The 17,431-nt window shown below is 50.7% G+C and overlaps 1 protein-coding gene across 1 annotated transcript in view; it reads right to left on the bottom strand.

The window, feature by feature from the left end:
- LOC105470826 (transcription elongation regulator 1 like) overlaps window positions 1–17,431 on the bottom strand; it is a 232,771-nt gene that overhangs the window by 71,076 nt on the left and 144,264 nt on the right. The window contains exons 5-6 of the mRNA XM_011723087.2: window positions 4,915–5,006; window positions 1,223–1,311 (exon numbers count right to left, since the gene is read on the bottom strand). Of these exons, the coding sequence (XP_011721389.1) occupies window positions 1,223–1,311; window positions 4,915–5,006 (181 nt within the window). The remainder of the gene's footprint in view (window positions 1–1,222; window positions 1,312–4,914; window positions 5,007–17,431) is intronic.

The raw sequence follows: 17,431 nt of genomic DNA, 5'->3' as shown, positions 1-17,431 counted from the left end.
GCACTGCTTCCACTGGCTGCTCCTGAATGGTATCCTTGATAAGACAAATGTAATGCCAACTAAAGTGCTTCCTGAGTTCTGCGAGCTGTCCTAGCAAATCACCACTGAAGTGGAGAGGAAGTCATGGGAACCCCAAATCTGTGGTCAGCTGGGCAGATGTATGGGCAGCTGGGGGACCCCATTTGCAGCCAATGTCTAAAGCAGGGCAGCCTGAGGGACTGAGCCCCAGCCTGTGGGGTTTGACACTAATTCCCACTAATTAGCATCAGAATTGGCTTAAATTGTAAGGGTTGGAGAATGGGTGGTTAGAAAACAGCACAATATTAGTACAAGGAGGCCTTATCCCGAGGCACTCCCAGGGTGCAGAGGAGCTTTAGCTACAAATGGAAGGCTGGAGGCGCTGGGTGCCTGCCACCGACACTGACCATGGCATACAAGGCAGGGGTGCCAGTTTGTCCAGATTGGAACCAAGTTCACCCTAAAAATCAGAGGGTCAGGGGACAGCACAGCAGGCCCGGTCATCAGGGACATGCTCACTCACTATGCAAGGCTGGTAGGGGCCCTGCCCTCCTTAGCTGGCTGTTTTCTGTACCTGGCTGGCACATTGAGCTGACACAAGTGGTTGCTATTTCTGTTCTTTAAATTAGCTGTTCCTCCCAGCTGTATACTGCACTCTCATCTTCAGGCTTTAAACTTAATTTTTACTGTAATAACCTTTTATTCTGCTTCCAAATGACTCCATTATAAAAGGGCATTTTAAAAAACCAAAGACTGTGGCTCCCTCGTGGAGGGTGTCTGGAGCGTGGCATACTCCAAGAGCAGGCAGCCACGCAGGGCGACAGAGAGAACAGCCACGTCTTTAATTAATAGCCATTCGGTTACGATTCTTCTTGGAGTGGAGGGAAAACAGATCTTTTGAAGTGTAAGGCATGCTACACTTTCTTCAGCCACTGCCTTTCGCTGATAGACATGCAACAGCATTATCATTTTAATACATATGCACAAATAGATCAGAGCAGGATAGTTCACCACTTAAATGCTATGTTTTTCTTTCTGCAGAATGTGACCACAGTGCAGAATTATACCTGCCAGGAGCTGCAAGTTCATTTTTTTAAGGCACAGGATGCCTGAGAAACATGCAGTGTCTCTTTGGTGACATCGGACAAATGCCAGGACCAGACAACGCCATTGCTAGTGGCTCTTGGGCTTTGGGGTGTCTTACCAGGGGGATCCGGGCACTGGGGTGGAGGCCACTGGCCTGTTGCCTCTGGCTGTGCTGTCCTCTCCTCCCCCCAGCATCGGTGGAGGTTCCTTTCAACAGAAAGAGACAGCAGAGTGACTTTTAATTTTAAACACTCATCTTCAATTACAAGCAAGGAAGGGAGGAATAAACAAATCTCCTGCAGGCAGGCTGCTTATAGTAGCCCCGAGATAATGACCTCAGCACAGCAGTGCCTGGGCTGGGAGGTTCTGCCAGGAACACGGAATCAGTGCAGAGCAGACTGGGTAGAATCACCCGGACAAAGGCACCCCTCATTGTCCCAAACTGTCTAAGCTGCCTGCTTTTCCAGAAGCAGAGATGGTCAGAGGCAGCCAAGAGAGGGCATCTGAGGTCTGATGTCTTTGGGACAGAAAATCTCACTGGCTTCATCCCCAGAAATGAGCTGACCCGGCAGTGGGAGTCACTGTGCCATGAAAACAACAGCATTTAGTGGCAGAGAGCCTCAAAGCTGGGGTTGCCACATCCTGGTCCCATTAAGTCAGGAGGAAGCAACAAACCCATATTCCTCAATAATGACTCTGCCACACGGAGTGCGGTTCCTTCCCAGGCTCCCGCCTTTCCTGACCATCCAGCTGGGGGCAGGGCTCATGGGGGCTGTTTTGCATCCTGGGGATGATTCTGATTCTAATGCTTGGTTGGTCCACGTTTCCATTAAGAAATAAGAATGTTTGAAATGCCGGGCGCAGTGGCTCACGCCTGTAATCCCAGCACTTTGGGAGGCTGAGGTGGGCAGATCATGAGATCAAGAGATCCAGATCATCCTGACCAACATGGTGAAACCCCGTCTTTACTAAAAATACAAAAATTAGCTGGGTGTGGTGTGCGCACCTGTAGTCCCAGGTACTCGGAAGACTGAGGCAGGAGAATCGCTTGAACCTGGGAGGCGGAGGTTGCAGTGAGCCGAGATCGTGCCACTACTGCACTCCAGCCTGGATGACAGAGTGAGACTCTGTCTCAAAAAAAAAAAAAAAAAAAAAAAAAAGAAAGAAAGAAAATTTATCACCTAGAATAAAATGAAGATTTATGTCCTAAAATTAAAAAGAGAGAAAAATAAGCTATGGTTGGGACACTTGATCAGTATTCACTAGGAATAAAATTTGGAGAAAAATAAAAGTTGCTTGAGATTTAAAAATACGGTCCATCATAACTCTAACATAAACAGAGGCCCACAATTCAGATGAATTCCTTTAGCCATATTGATGTATGACAGACAGCAGATCTTACTGGGCAGAAAGAACCAAATTCTTGCCGGTAGAACCATATATCACAAAGAGAAATAAAAAAAAAAATAAGGAGGTATCAGCACAATCTTCGAAGGCTGTAAGAAAGAAATGAATTCACATGAAGTATAATAAATTCTCATGTGAGAAACTTTTTCCTTTTTTCCTCTTCCAGCTGTTTCCATGGTTTTAATCTCAAACTTCGAATGCTCTGATAGATTATGTCCTCTCTCTGGGAAAATCAGGTGGGATTAAAAGATACCAACGCCTTATTCAAAGCAGCAATCTGGTTCTGAGCTGAGAATGTCAGGTGTAATTAGAATACTCGGTTCATCAAAAAAATGGCAAATCATCCTAAAAGTTTAGCATCTCTGTTTCTACCGTTGTTGATATTGGCACTTTATGAGGTAGTGGAGGTGGGAAGATGATTAACCATTCGACCAACCAAAACTAAATGAAGTCAATGCTCCAAAGTCCTCCTGGGGAGCTCCCAGTGCAACATCAGCCATGCTTAGGAGGCTGGGGATGCTGTGGCAAAGCCCAGCACATGTGGGTCCCTGAGGGCTGCGCTGGGCCAGGGCCCATCTGCACTATGTCAGCTGCTTTCAAACAGAGTGCTTAGGAAGGAAAGTGCTAAATTACGGAGGCACAGAAACATAAGATTAGAACAAAAATTAAAAGAATCTCGAGGGTCTATAAGAGACAATGGTGAGATAAAGCCCAAACGAGTAAGTCTCTCTAATGTGACAGTTTGGTAGAACCATGGAAAACAGAGTGAAGTTGTGTCTTGGTGACCGAGTTATCCAGAGTGAGTGGCCCATGTTGAGAGATGCCAGCCCAGAAGGGAGGACAAGAAACACGGAGATGAAAGCGCTCAGCCAGAAGCATCTTGCACGGTCTCCAGCGTGAGGGTGAACCTGGGAAGGGCATCTTCTCGAACATCATGCAAGGGACTACAGGAAGAAAGGAGTGGTCTGTTTCATGTACGTTCATCCTGGCATTTTGGTATTTTACACATGATTTGTAATGTATATTATAACATTATCCTTAAGTTTGTAAGTTTACGAATAAAATTTTTATAGATTTTCTAGTAGCACGAAAAACCTTTGTTTCTTGTGAGAAAATAAGGTCAGGATAACTAATTGCCATAACGGAGCATTCAGAAACACTTTTCTCAAAAAATATATATTAAGACTAGAGCTTATATTACCAATCCAATTAGAAAAACTAGGGGGGACTTCATTATGAAGTTAATTGAACAACAGAAACTCACCAAGAAGTCTGTGAGTGGTAGATTACCTCAGCTAATTATTCAAGCAAATAGAGTAGGGTGTAATTTGTGATGGGGACTAACGTTTAAATTTGGCAAGGCTGGGGTTCTCTACTGCTAATTACCGAGGTCTTCTCCATGAGATGCATGCTGGTTATGATTTCCTGTTGGCGATAAAAACAGCTAATCATGGTATAAAACTCTTGTCCCACGCTGAATCATAAAAGTGAATTAGACTCGAAGAACTGCGCGATGGAGAAAGGAGTTATTTAAGGCACTAGAAAGGCTATCTGTGTAATTAACATGTAATTCTGGCCTGGATGTTAATCTGGAAAAATCGGAAAAATCATACCTCAGAGGGCAAAAGTTTAATTTGCACTAACATGTGTGATCAATTTTCACCACTGAACACCCGCACCGATGACTGAGGAGGAGACGTGAACAACAGGGCGACTACATCCTGCAAGAATTCAGAGGAGACACGGAAGCAAAACCAGGGAGAACAGAAAGCTCGCAGTGTGACTTCAGGCAGAGAAATACCTTGGAAAGGTGAAGTAAGAGAGAACGTTGACAAGTAACTGAGTCCCACCAGCATCTTCAGTGTATTTGACAGATGAGAGCAAATTAAGTGTGATTTGTGATTTTGAAATGCAGTAATAAAAGTGACTCCCTTGGGTTATTGAGAGGAAGGACTGTACTATTAAAAACATGAAATGCTTCAAATGCACTGTCCTGGTCAGTCTTTAAAATGCCATTTGGCAAACCAGTGAAGAGAAAGACCTGAAATTAGGATGAGAGCGTTGGCTTTTCTTTCCTCTTGCCTAAGTGCTGTCTGAGTTTGACTAACTTGTGTGTCTTCTCTTCCTTCTGAAAATGGACAAAGTTCAAATGGAAGCCAAAGCCTTTCCCAACAGGGTCCCCCAGGGAGCTCTAGACCCAGATCTGGCAGGACCAGCAAGGGCTGCATCCCTGCTCTCCAGGCCTCACCTGGCCCCTTCAGCGCCAGGTCCTGTTGCTTCACACAGCAGATGTCAGTCATTTCACAAACACCGTATAGCAAACAAGCATGAGGGTGTCCTGGCCCTGGATCTCCACACCCAGGGTTTTGTGTCTTTAACACACACATGAGCCCCGAAACTGACCTTGTCTTCTTTGTCCCCAGCCCGGCTCTTCTTCTGGGCCCGCAGCATCAGGGCAGGTGGGCGGGCCACTCGGCCCCGCTCTGTCCTTGTATCTGTTGGGCCAAAGAAGCTGTCGTTAACATTTCATTTGTCACAGTAGTTTGGAAAACCTAAGCAATCAAAGACCAAATGTGGCCCTGAAGATTCGAATTGATCGGTAGACCCTGTGCATTCCACCGGAAAGTGACATTGCCCTGTCCTTGGGTTGAAGTCTAGTGACAAAGTTCTCATCCCAAAGTGAGGATGCACCTGACGATGGGTTTGCAGGGGCCAGAGGCCTGGGCACACACATGCACCCCTGGACTCCCTGGCCCAACCTCCTGGCATCCTCTCCTGTGCCTGTGTGTCCCCGCAGTGTCCCCTCTGTCCCGGACTCAGGCAGTGTCCCCTCCATCCCGGACTCAGGCAGTGTCCCCTCCGTCCCGGACTCAGGCAGTGTCCCCTCCGTCCCGGACTCAGGCAGTGTCCCCTCCGTCCCGGACTCAGGCAGTGTCCCCTCCGTCCCGGACTCAGGCAGTGTCCCCTCCGTCCCGGACTCAGGCAGTGTCCCCTCCGTCCCGGACTCAGGCAGTGTCCCCTCCGTCCCGGACTCAGGCAGTGTCCCCTCCGTCCCGGACTCAGGCAGTGTGCACTCCGTCCCGGACTCAGGCAGTGTCCACTCCGTCCCGGACTCAGGCAGTGTCCCCTCCGTCCCGGACTCAGGCAGTGTCCACTCCGTCCCGGACTCAGGCAGTGTTCACTCCGTCCTGGACTCAGGCAGTGTCCACTCCGTCCTGGACTCAGCCTCTTGGAGAAGGACAAGCAGGAAACAAGTCCAAAACGGGGTGGCCCAAGACTTGGCTGTTGTCCACCTGGTGACAATCACCAGGGTGAGGCCATGACAGCTCTCACCACTCCCAGCCCAGTGGGCCCAGGATGGGGGTGCTGTGCCCAGGCGTGTGAGTGTCTCGGGGCTGCTCTCTCACATTCTGGGGCCCCCAGTGCTCTGGGAAGTCAGCAGCCTCCTCCAGTGATGTCAACCTGCCCCCTGTGAACTGGGGCACTTGAGTCACGGATGAATAGGACACAGGCCCTTCCCAAGAAGGACAAAGGGCCAGTGTAGGACAGAAGAACCAGCCTTGCTGAGGCTCTGCCAGCTGGTGGCCATGATGGGCTGCCCTTGGTCCTGGCCCTGCCAAGGGGACAGGAGGGGCTCTGTGCAGACCACACCACGAGTGACCATGGCTTACTGGCCACCATGGTGGGCCCTGGCTTTTCCAGGGGGCCAGATCCACAGCACTTTGAAAAGTACTTGTTTCAGGGGAGGAAGGGATTCTGCAAATTCCCAACAACTGTTCCATTTTTGTCTTATCCAAAAGTGTCTATCTAAGTCTCAAAATTTTGCAAGTAGATTCAGGGTAAAACAGGAAAGCAAGGTTGAGCACTGTTTAATACCAAGAATAAAAAGAAGGACCCAAACCATCTAACCACACACCAACCTAAAACAATAGATAAGTTCTCAAAGGAAAGCCCTGGCCGGGTCTCATGCGTGTGCAGGGCAGGGCCCTTGGGAAGCAGAGATTTGTTTAGCTTGATCCAGAGCTCCAGACTAGACAGTGCAGTCAGGGAGGCCGGGTATGTTCCTTCTTGGCAGAAGGGAGGGTCGGGAATTCATGTAAATCACTTTATGCGTGTGCGCACACAACACACAGGAGCGTATATGCACACACACATAGAAAGGATGTCCCGTGGCCCCTTCAAGTCACATGTCTGTGCTTGAAGGAAGTGAAAGGTAAGACTGGGGGTCCCACTGGCACACCCCACCTTCTAGCCTTTCCTCCTTGACCCCTGCAAACTGGGGCCCCTCTGCAGCTCCTGGAAGGAGAACTGCATAGCTCCGCATGGGGCCGGCAGTCACGCCGTCCGTGGGCATTGGCACCCATCTGCCTTGCAGCTGTAGAGCCAGGTGGTCTGCAAGGCATCCCTCCCCAGAGCCCTTGGGAGGAAGCCCCTTATTAGTTAGGGTTGGGTCAGTTAGCAGATTTATTTCAGATGTGGGGCAGCAACACTGAGGCAGTCTAGATGTGGCCCAGAGGCCCCATCCCCGGAGGTGCTGAGTCCGGACGAGGCAGAAGCACAGCATTCTACCCCCGGCTCCCCTCCATCCAGTGAGCCGGTGGAAGAAGGCCCAGCCTGTCTACCACTGTCACTCTGCACCGGGCCCTGGCCTGCAGGCTCTCCCCAGGGCTGGGTGGCTGTTCTGCCCTTAGTGCAGGCTGCTGGCAAACAGGCTGAGCAGGGATCCCTGAGGGCACCGGCCTCCTCCATCACTGCCACTCTATGAGGGTGTCCACACAGAGTCTACACGGCACACTTCTCCCTCACAAGAGGCCTGCCAAGGCTGACCACAGGGCTCCCATACAGCCATGACCACCCCAAGAGACGCCCTCCGGCCTGGCAGCTCTGTGCGTGGGTCTATTTCAAGGATGGCCTTGGGAAAGGGACTATCGGCTTTTCACTGAACCGGGTAACCAAGCCCGAGTCAAGAAAAGATTTCAGGGCAGTGGAAATATTTTACTGTCACTCAGGAAGAGAAGCAGGGTCCCTGAATTGCACTAAGATTTCCGGAACTCTGTAAGAATCACTCCCAGAGGCCATTCCTTGTCGAGGTGCAGTGGTCACCAAGCAGCCCGGACACTGGATCTCTGTCCTGATCCTGCAGGGCCATCCTGCCCCACTCCATCTCCGCCTCCTCATCTACAAGAGGGGATTAGCGGGTCACTACCTCTACACCACAGAAAGGGGCTAGTAGATGGGGACACAGCCACGCCCTAGGGAACTCTCGTCAAAAACCCGGGGCTCTGTCCTTCTGCCTCCGTCCTGCAGCCACCAGAAGCAGCCCCCTGATTGAGGGACAAGGGGGCACACAAAGGAAGCTGAGCCCACCCTTCCCCTGCCCTCACAGACCCAACACAAAGCAGGCCCAAGTGACGGGAAGAGGGAAGTTAAACCTGGTGATTGGATGACCCCACACTCCACATATCTCACTATTGCACCCCACATATGTCACTACTGCACCCCACATATGTCACTACTGCACCCCACATATGTCACTACTGCACCCCACATATCTCACTACTGCACCCCACATATCTCACTACTGCACCCCACATATCTCACTACTGCACCCCACGTATCTCACTACTGCTCTCCACGTATCTCACTACTGCTCTCCACGTATCTCACTACTGCACCCCACGTATCTCACTACTGCTCTCCACGTATCTCACTACTGCACCCCACGTATCTCACTACTGCTCTCCACGTATCTCACTACTGCACCCCACGTATCTCACTACTGCTCTCCACGTATCTCACTACTGCACCCCACGTATCTCACTACTGCACCCCACATATCTCACTACTGCACCCCACATATCTCACTACTGCTCTCCACATATCTCACTACTACACCCCACATATGTCACTACTGCACCCCACATATCTCACTACTGCACCCCACATATCTCACTACTGCTCTGAGACCTATTTTTTGACTGGATATGAGTGGATGGCTTTTTACTACCTAAGAATGTGCCATAAATGAATTGTTTTAAATTTTATCTAAAGTACAGCAAAGAGCAAGTCCCAGGGAGGAAATCTGGAGGGGTCGTGCATGGAAAGCTGAGCTTGTGTGTTAATTTTATGCCATACACTCTATGTTTTCAACATGGCAGGTGCCTATAAAACACACAGCAATCACAGTAGCTGAAATGTTTGTCTGTATCTTCTATGAGCAGGTAAATAAATATGCATTGTGAAAAACTGTGTTAAGAAAACGCAGCCCGCAAGGAGGGTGTAAGCCCGTAATACTGTTCTCAAATAGGGACAGCGTTGCCTAGTTTATTCCCCATTACCTTGATAAAACATATTAAGGTATTTTTCATATTGAAAAGAGTTGATCTTTGTAAAAATCAGATCTTAAAGTCTGGCTTTTGAGATAAACGGATTTACACTGCTCCTCGTGAGTGCTTCTTGGAGAATATATTGTTGATGATCATTTTAAAGCCCCTAATCATAGACACATACCCCCAGAATACCTGTGACAAATGTGTGTGCCTTGCCCTAAATACTTTTCTTAATAACCAGCACTCTTTAACAGTCATTGATTTTGCAGGTACCTTGGAGGTGCGTGGGTGGCACCAGGGGCTCACACACATAACTGGGTCTGCGTCTCAGCCATTCCACCGTGGAAGTGCTTATTCTACGGCTCTCCGGGGGCCACTTCCGGGGTCCACTCTGAGATGCTTAAGTACTCTTTGCTTTGGGCCTCTCCACAAACTCTGATGATGTTGTCATAAAATCCTCCCTTGAGTGGCAGGGAGAACTAGTTTATGGAGGAAAATCAACAAGTTGTAAGACTATGGGCGCTGAAGTACTTCGGGGAGCATGCCATACATTTCCACCCTCCAAGAGAGGCATGGCGGTAATACCTTTCTGTGCAATGCCTCTATTGATCAAACCCAACTCTGAGATGTGAAGTGCTCCCCAGTGGCCTTCAATGTAATTTCCCTCCTGGCAGTGATGAGAGACAAAGAGAACTGAGAAGGTCGCATGGAAGTCTGGAAGGAAGCAAAAAAGGCTGTGCTAAAAACACCCACGTCAGTCAGCTGACAAGCATGTATTTACTGCTCTTACACAATCCAGCACAACGCTCCTTGCTGGTGGGGAAGAAGTGAGAGGATGCACTGTGAGCAATTAGACACTCCTTTCTCTAAGGGCTGCAGGGATTGGTGAGGGCGTCCAGCAGAAAAGTATTCAACACCAGCCCCTTGAAATCAAATGGGGCAACGAAATATCTCTTTAAGAAAAGTGTGGAGGCCGGACACTGTGGCTCACACCTGTAGTCCCAGCACTTTGGAAGCCTGAGGTGGATGGATCACAAGGTCAAGAGTTCAAGACCAGCCTGGCCAAGATGGTGAAACCCTGTCTCTAATAAAAATACAAAAATTAGCTGGGCGTGGTGGCAAGCACCTGTAATCCCAACTACTCAGGAGGCTGAAGCAGAGAATTGCTTGAACCTGGGAGGCGAAGGTGACAGTGAGCTGAGATCACCACTGCATTCCAGCCTGGGCGACAGAGCAAGACTCCATCTCAAACAAAAACAAACAAACAAACAAACAAAAACAAAAAAAAAGAAAGAAAACTGTGGAAAGAAAAACTGTGTCCTATCTCCTGGGCAAGACTTAGCTTCAGAAACTCTTGGAGCTCAGCAATCAATTCGCCATGTTTCCCTGAAAGAAGGGGGAGCTGGGTTTGCTTGTGCCTGACCTAGGGTCAGGGTCCTGGAAGCTTTTCCATATTGAGCTTTTAAGTCATTAATCCAGGCCCGAAGCACCTGTTCTCCTCAACTGCCCGGAAGGTGAAGACTCAAAGGTATCATCATCACCTGGGGTCAGGCCTCAACTCAAAGGTGGCACCAGGACGCAGGTCCAGTCGATGGCATGTCGTGTAGTCATCACACACCTGAAGACCAGCAAATGCTTCTTACATTGAATGAAGCATCAGGAATTGATTTATTTATTTATTTTTTATTTAGAGAAGGGGTGTCACTCTGTCATCCAGGCTGGAGTGGGTTCACTGCAACCTTCAAGTGATTCTCCTGCTTCAGCCTCCCAAGTAGCTGAGATTACAGGCATGTGTCACCACAACCGGCTAGTTTTTGTATTTTTAGTAGAGATGGGGTTTCACCATGTTGGCCAGGCTGGTCTCGAATGCCTGACCTCAGGTGATCTGCCCACCTCAGCCTCCCAAAGTGCTGGGATTACAGACGTGAGCCCCTGCGCCCGCCTGAATGATATTTTAATCTTGCCTACTGCCTCCCTAGAAGCACCTTTCTAAAATAATTTCCAAGACGCTGAGATAAAGTAGGCACAATGATCTCTTTTTACAACTGAGAAAAGCAGATTAGGTGAGCATTTTCTAGATTATAAAGTAACCCAGTAGGGAGGGTAGAAATTATCTATTTAACTGGTACTGAGCTCCTTTGAAGAATTTGATAATAAAATAAGGGGAAAATACAATTTATGCTGAAGATAATAAAAATGACACGCTCAGGGCCCGTTGTATATGGTCCTACATGAGGCGTGGTGACGGCATTGATTTTCCGAGTCGGCCTCTTCAATGAGAATCAAAGCATCTAAGGGAACCCTGTCCCTGAGAAGGTGCCTGCGTTCGGTCTTCATGCTGAGTGCCAGATTCACAAGAGCTGCCAGCCCCGGAGGAAGGCGGAAGGAGGAGAGATACAGATTTCAGGGGTTAAAAACAAGAGAAGTCCAGGGGCCGGAGGGGCACTTGAATGGAAGGGGTGCCATGTCATGCAGGGAACGTTGGTGGCAGCTGGGAGCACAGAGGCACGGCCTGGAGGTGTCTTTTTAAAACCCCTTCTCCAGGGCCTGCCCCTCTAGACAGAACCTGGCACAGTGTCCTCCAGATGATGTCAGGAAAGCCAAATCCCACTGGTGAGGAGCTGGTGAAAGGGGAGACTGTGCAGCTACCTGTCGCTCCCCCTGGTAGCTCAGGACTGGGAAGGAGGGAGGGGGTAGTGGAGCAAACCCCTCAAGAAGCCCCTCCCCCAACAGGGCTTTTGACTGCCACAGGAGGGGCTGGGGTCAGAGTGGCAGGTACTCCCTAGGTTTCCGGAAGAGCCAGGGTTCTCTGGTCCATCCCCACATCTCACCAGGGGATGTATAGGTGGTGGCCTCGATCCCCCTTAGTGTGTGCTGCACAGACCTGCTCACCTGCCCAGAATATAAGGCCACAGTCAGATGCCTGCTGCCACCTCAGGAGGACAGCACTGGGGGCTGCCAGCACTGGGGCAGGAGGGCGGGGGCACCTCTGACAGAGCACCACAGCCCGGCACACAGGACGAGCCCAGCATGAAGCCCAGCCGCACATGCTGAAACCCCACAGTGGGGCCATTTCCCTGGGAGCCTCCTTGAAGCTGGTGCAGGTCTTCCCGGGTCCTGCTCAGTAGGCCAGGAGGATGCCAGCTGGCTGGGTTGCTGTGCAGTTGGAGATGACTCAGGTCAGCCAGGGCTCCAGAGGTCCCCCGGTGGGGGCTGGGCTATGAGCAGGGCCCACGGCTGCAGCTCCACCTGCCTCTCCCTCTCACCCGCCTGTTCCCCAGCAAAGGCTGGCTCCTGAGATCCCAGAGCACCTCACTGAACTCCACTATAAACGGAGATAATTTTCATACAAACAGCAAATCATTTCTGAGTCCTCCTAAATTTTTCATAGGTAGTGATTTCACAGAGTTGACAAGCTGCAGAGAATTAATTTTCCATCCATTTTTAACATCCTGAACTTCCCTTTGCAAGAACAAAGGGTTGTAAAATGCTCAGACCAGAGAACCAGAGCGTGGCTTCCTCCACAAGAAGAGGTCTCAGTACTGAGACGCAACTCCACCTTTTAACAGGACTCAGCCCTACAATGAGAATTTGCCTCATCATGGGACTCCACCCCTGCAACCTGAATCCATCCTGGAACCTGAACCCACCCCTCTAATAGGACCCCATCTCTGCAACCTAAACCCACCCCTCTAATGGAACTCCACCCCTGCAACCTGAACCCACCCCTCTAATAGGACCCCACCCCTGTCATTGGTCTCTGTCCTCCATACCCAGCCAGAGTCCAGATTTTCTCTATGGGTTCTGTTTGACCAGCAAGAGAGAATCTGGTGCCACCACTAGACAGAATGGCCTGGGGAGGTGGTGGGACATTTTCACCAGCGTGATCCAGGGCCTGGGGCACTCTGCTTCTCTGATGAAGGCAGGCTTCCGACAGAGAGGCCAACTCCAGGTGGGAGATGCAGGAAGTGCTGCACCCGGCAGAGTGAGCTTTGGGATCTGAGGGTAACAGGAGTGGGGATGACGACACCAGCACCCTGGTTGTCAGCGGAAGGCAGCGAGGAGAGCCTAGTGCCTGCCTCACCTGGGGCAGCATGCCTGCACGGAGGCCTGCCTGTAGGGAGGCATGTCAGGGCCTGTGGGGAAAACTAGCTTCAATGCGCTGTCCCTCCAAGAGAGCTACTCCCAAGTCACCAGGGCACTGCAGCCCACCCCAGGGGCAGGCTTGTCCCGCTCGGTCCAGAGGAAACTGACACCTGAGCCCCAGCTGTGCCCAGGGAGGGAGCCACAGAGCCAGCTCCCTGCCCACCGCTGACCTCAATACAGGTGTGTTGAATGAGTAAATGAATGAGCTGATGGGGAGTTCCATGCAATTCACAAATTACGCTCAAAGTTCTCATCTTTATCCAAAAGCAGGGATGTTAAAAGCAAAAGAGACATATTAAACCAGACAATTTGTATAAGAAATGAAATAAAAATTCCAAGCACTCTTGTGTCAGGTACATAGTGAGCGAAGTAGGACTTTACCCCAACCTTGGACCAAGAAAAGAAGAGATGACTAAATGGAGGAGGAGGAGAAGGTGGAGGCTGGGACAGAGACAGAAACGAAGACAGGGATTGAGACAGAGGTACAGATAGGAAGCAGGGAGGAAGGCAGTAGAGATTCATGTGAACTTGTAACCATCATTTAAAACATTTTCCTGAAACCTTTTTTCAAAGCATAAATCCATTTCACAGTACCAGGCTGAGTTATTTAAGCAACGCCCACCTTTCAAGGCAGTGCGGGAATTACAGCTGCCAACAGACAGAGAGTTTCAGTGTGCCACTCTGCCAAGCCCTCCGGGTGCTAGAGCAAGCACCCAGCAGTAGGTGTTCCTCCAAATGGGTTGTCACGAAAGTCACAGCTGGGCTGAAGACTGCTGTTACTCTGGGTGCTTGAGCTGGATCAGGGGCTCTGGTGCCCATCCAAGAGGGCAATGCTGCACACACAGATACCCATGCACACACATAGAGAAGCATGCACACACAGACATGTGTACACACACAGAGATAGGCACACACAAAGAGATACGTGTACACACACCAAAACATGTGCGCACACACAGAGACAAGTGCATACACATCGAGACATGTGTATACACATAGAGATGTGTGAACATACACCAAGACACACGGACACACACAGACATGGGCACACACACAGAGACACATGAACACACAGATAAATGTACACACAGAGACACATGCACACACAGACATATGTACACACAGAGACACATGGACACACACAGACAGGTGTACACACATAGAGACACATGCACACACACAGACACATGCACACACAAGCACACACATATGAAGAGACACACACGTACACTACACACACAGGCACACGCATGCCCACACAGACACAAAGCAAAGCTTGTGTCTGATGATGGCTTTTCGGCCACCTGTCACAGCGGATAAAGGCATTGCTCACAAGCTCACTACTGAGCTCTGCCACTCTGTACACTCCGTGTGCCAGAAAAGAATGGAAGAAAAACTGACACATGTACATAAACGTGAACAAGCAAAATGTCTGTATTGTGACTTCAGTAATCTAAAGGTGACATCAAAACAAGTTGCCTCTATAATGAGAACTGTGTGTGCCCTGCACTGCTCCTCCCAGCACAGGGCCATTGGGATGTCCCAAAGGGCAGCACGCCTATCGGCAGTGGTAAGTCCCCTTGGCCACCACACTGTCTCCCCTTTTACGGGTGTTAACACGCCCAGCACATGCCAGAGGGCAGCATGTGTGCTGGGACCCCCATCGGGACAGCCCCTCACAGAGGCAGCCAACACCCACTTCCGAATCCGGCACAGAGCAGCAGGCTCCGGGCAGACGTCAGCTAAGGACACAGAGGGAGACTGAAGGGGAGGCTCTCGGCACGCGACCCTGGATCAATACCCCCCATGTCTCCTCTGACCTCTGACTGTTCTAGATCCACAATCCAGATTCTTTCCCTCTTGATCATGCATGACATTCGCACTGCACACAGGAACCGTCAGCCCCTCGAGTCCCTGCTGTAGTTTCAAGTCTGTTTCCACTTTATTTTTTCTCTAGAAACAGACTCTGGCATGTTGCCATTTTGACGGAAGCAGCCTCCACATTCTGGGACAGTCATGCAGGCTCTTCCTCCCTTTACTCCCAGGGCTTTCTCAGGAGTTGGGGGAGCCTCCGCATGGGGCGTCAGCCAAGGCCCCACCTGTGCCCCCTGAGGACCCTGCCTCCCCGCTGAGCGCTCTGCAGGAGGCACCATGTGAGGCCCAAGCCTTTGCCCAGGGAGGTTGCCAGCTTTACCTTTGCTAGAATTGCAGGTTTAGCACAAGACAGTGACATAGGTGACTCTGCCAGGTGCTTGGAGGGGATTTTTCCGGGAAACAAGGAAGCAGACTAGCATGGGACCCTGGAAGAGTTTTTGAAACAAGATGAGGTTGGTTTGTATCTGAATGTCTCTTGTTCCTCTCAGCTGAGCTGTGATAAATGGGGTCACGAGTATCTCATGCCCTGAGTGGTCTGCAAACAGCTTGAAAGTTCTACCAGATGATGGAATGTGCTTCCAAGTCTCAGAAGGTGAAGCCCCCTAGCCACGCAGGTCAGGAGACATCTCCCCCAAGGACATGCATCTGTCTGTCTGCCTGTCCTCAAGGCCTGGGAAGAGGCACAGTCCTTAATTTGGAAACTGGGTGTGGAGACCTTCAGGCCCCTCCCAGAACTGAGGTCTCCCCAGCACCTGGGAGACACCTGGTCTCGCCTGTGGGTTCCCAGCAAGCACTGAGTTCAGGGCCTCGCTCGTCCTGCCCTGGGTGTCTCCGGGATCCCTCGGGACCTGCTCCCCAGGCATCCGCCTGTTCTTCGCACTCCAGGATGAAGATCTGGCTCTCCGCACTTTATGAGCCTCTCTCTGATCAAGTTAAACAACAGAATCAACAGATGGGACTTCACTGTGTGCTCCACAGAGCTGCAAATGAATGGTTTAATGAGAAAGCAAAGCAGTTCCAGGAGAGCCCCGCTCACTACTTGTGTATACTCATCAGTGCTCATTCCATCCCTCGGGGACACGCTCCTACATGTCATCACGGAGCGTTCCATCTCATGGCGGCACCAGCCCAGCCTCCAGCCCCTCTGACAGCAGTGGAGGCTGAGCCTGCATCGGCACCATGCCGGTGGAAGCTGGGGCTCCTGTGAACACACCTGCCCAGCTCTCTCCATGGGCTGCAGATCGGGCTGCCTGGATCAGGAGGTGAGCAGCACTCCCTGCCCACCTCCCCAAACTAACAGGAATTGGCCAAGGTGGGTCAGCGGGGGCAGCCCCCACACAGCCATGTGGGCAGCACCTGTGTGTTTCCCAGGTCACAGTAAGAGGCCAGGCCACGCCCAAGTCAGGACCATGGGGCTTCCTGGCTTGAGTTATACATACAGAAACACCAAAAATCAGCACCATTCAGCTGCCTTTTAAACTTTTCTTTCAATCCAAGAATGCCCTAAACAGAAATATGAAGAATGTGCCCTTCAGGGCACCACATCCCACGTGAGGCTGGTCTGCAGAACACAGCCCTGCCCTCCCTCGGTGATCACCAGAGTAGCCCTCGGTCCACCCTTGGGCACCACCTTTTCCAGCCTGGACAGCAGCCAAGGGGACTGAGCCAGCCCAGCCGTATGACCCTGCAAAGTTCAGACAAAGCCATTCCTACTGACATGACCACCACGGAGGGCTGGGGGGAGGGGCTTCCAGTAATGTCTCTGGCTCTTGTGCTTTTGTTTTGAGGTCAATGAAAACATTGCTATCCAGAGCCAAGAAGTGGAGCCTTAAACTACACTTTACCATGACAGAAGCAGCTGCATGCATACGTCACTGACGGTTTTGTCCCCTTGCAAATAGGGAGAGGTGGTGACTCTGCGAGGTTAAGGCCCAGGCACCCCTGATTCCCCACACCCACTTCTGGGTGGAGAGAAGTGGTCACCGGCAGGTCTGGAGTCCTGGAATTCTCCATTCTGCTCCTGGTGACAGCAGTTGACTTCAAGACAAAGAGCTGGCAATGATTTTTTCATGTTTTAGTTAAAAATATGTGCCAAGCATTGCCCTGCTCTGAGCATGGCCTGAGGCCCAAGGGAGGTCGGGAGAAAGACAGACATGATCTCCCCGGTCTGGCAGGCAGGTAATGACCAACCCGCTCTGCAAGGGACTCCAGCACACAGCCCAGAGGGGAGAGAAGCTCAGGGATGGTGGCATTGAAGTCAGACCCCAAGGATGGGTAGAGATGGGATAAAGAAGAATCTATATGATACAGGAATGGCAGATAGGGATGCAAAGTCCCAGAGCTAAGATCACGGTGGCATGGCTCACAGGCAGGGGTGAGTGACAGAAGACAGGCAACGCAGGAGCAAGGCCAGCTCAGGCCCAGCCGTAGGGACAGCTGGCACTGGGCATTGCAGGGAGCTCTGCAAATTACAAATTCTGAGGACATCAATGCATTGGATTGCTAAGGTCATATACAACATACACAGGATATTACATACTGTCTCATCAACATAATAAAAATGAGAACAT

Source organism: Macaca nemestrina, chromosome 9 (assembly GCF_043159975.1).
Source record: "Macaca nemestrina isolate mMacNem1 chromosome 9, mMacNem.hap1, whole genome shotgun sequence".
Classification (NCBI taxonomy): domain Eukaryota; kingdom Metazoa; phylum Chordata; class Mammalia; order Primates; family Cercopithecidae; genus Macaca; species Macaca nemestrina.
Note: the sequence above shows the minus strand (reverse complement) of the source record. Positions and strands in the feature narration are given on the sequence as shown.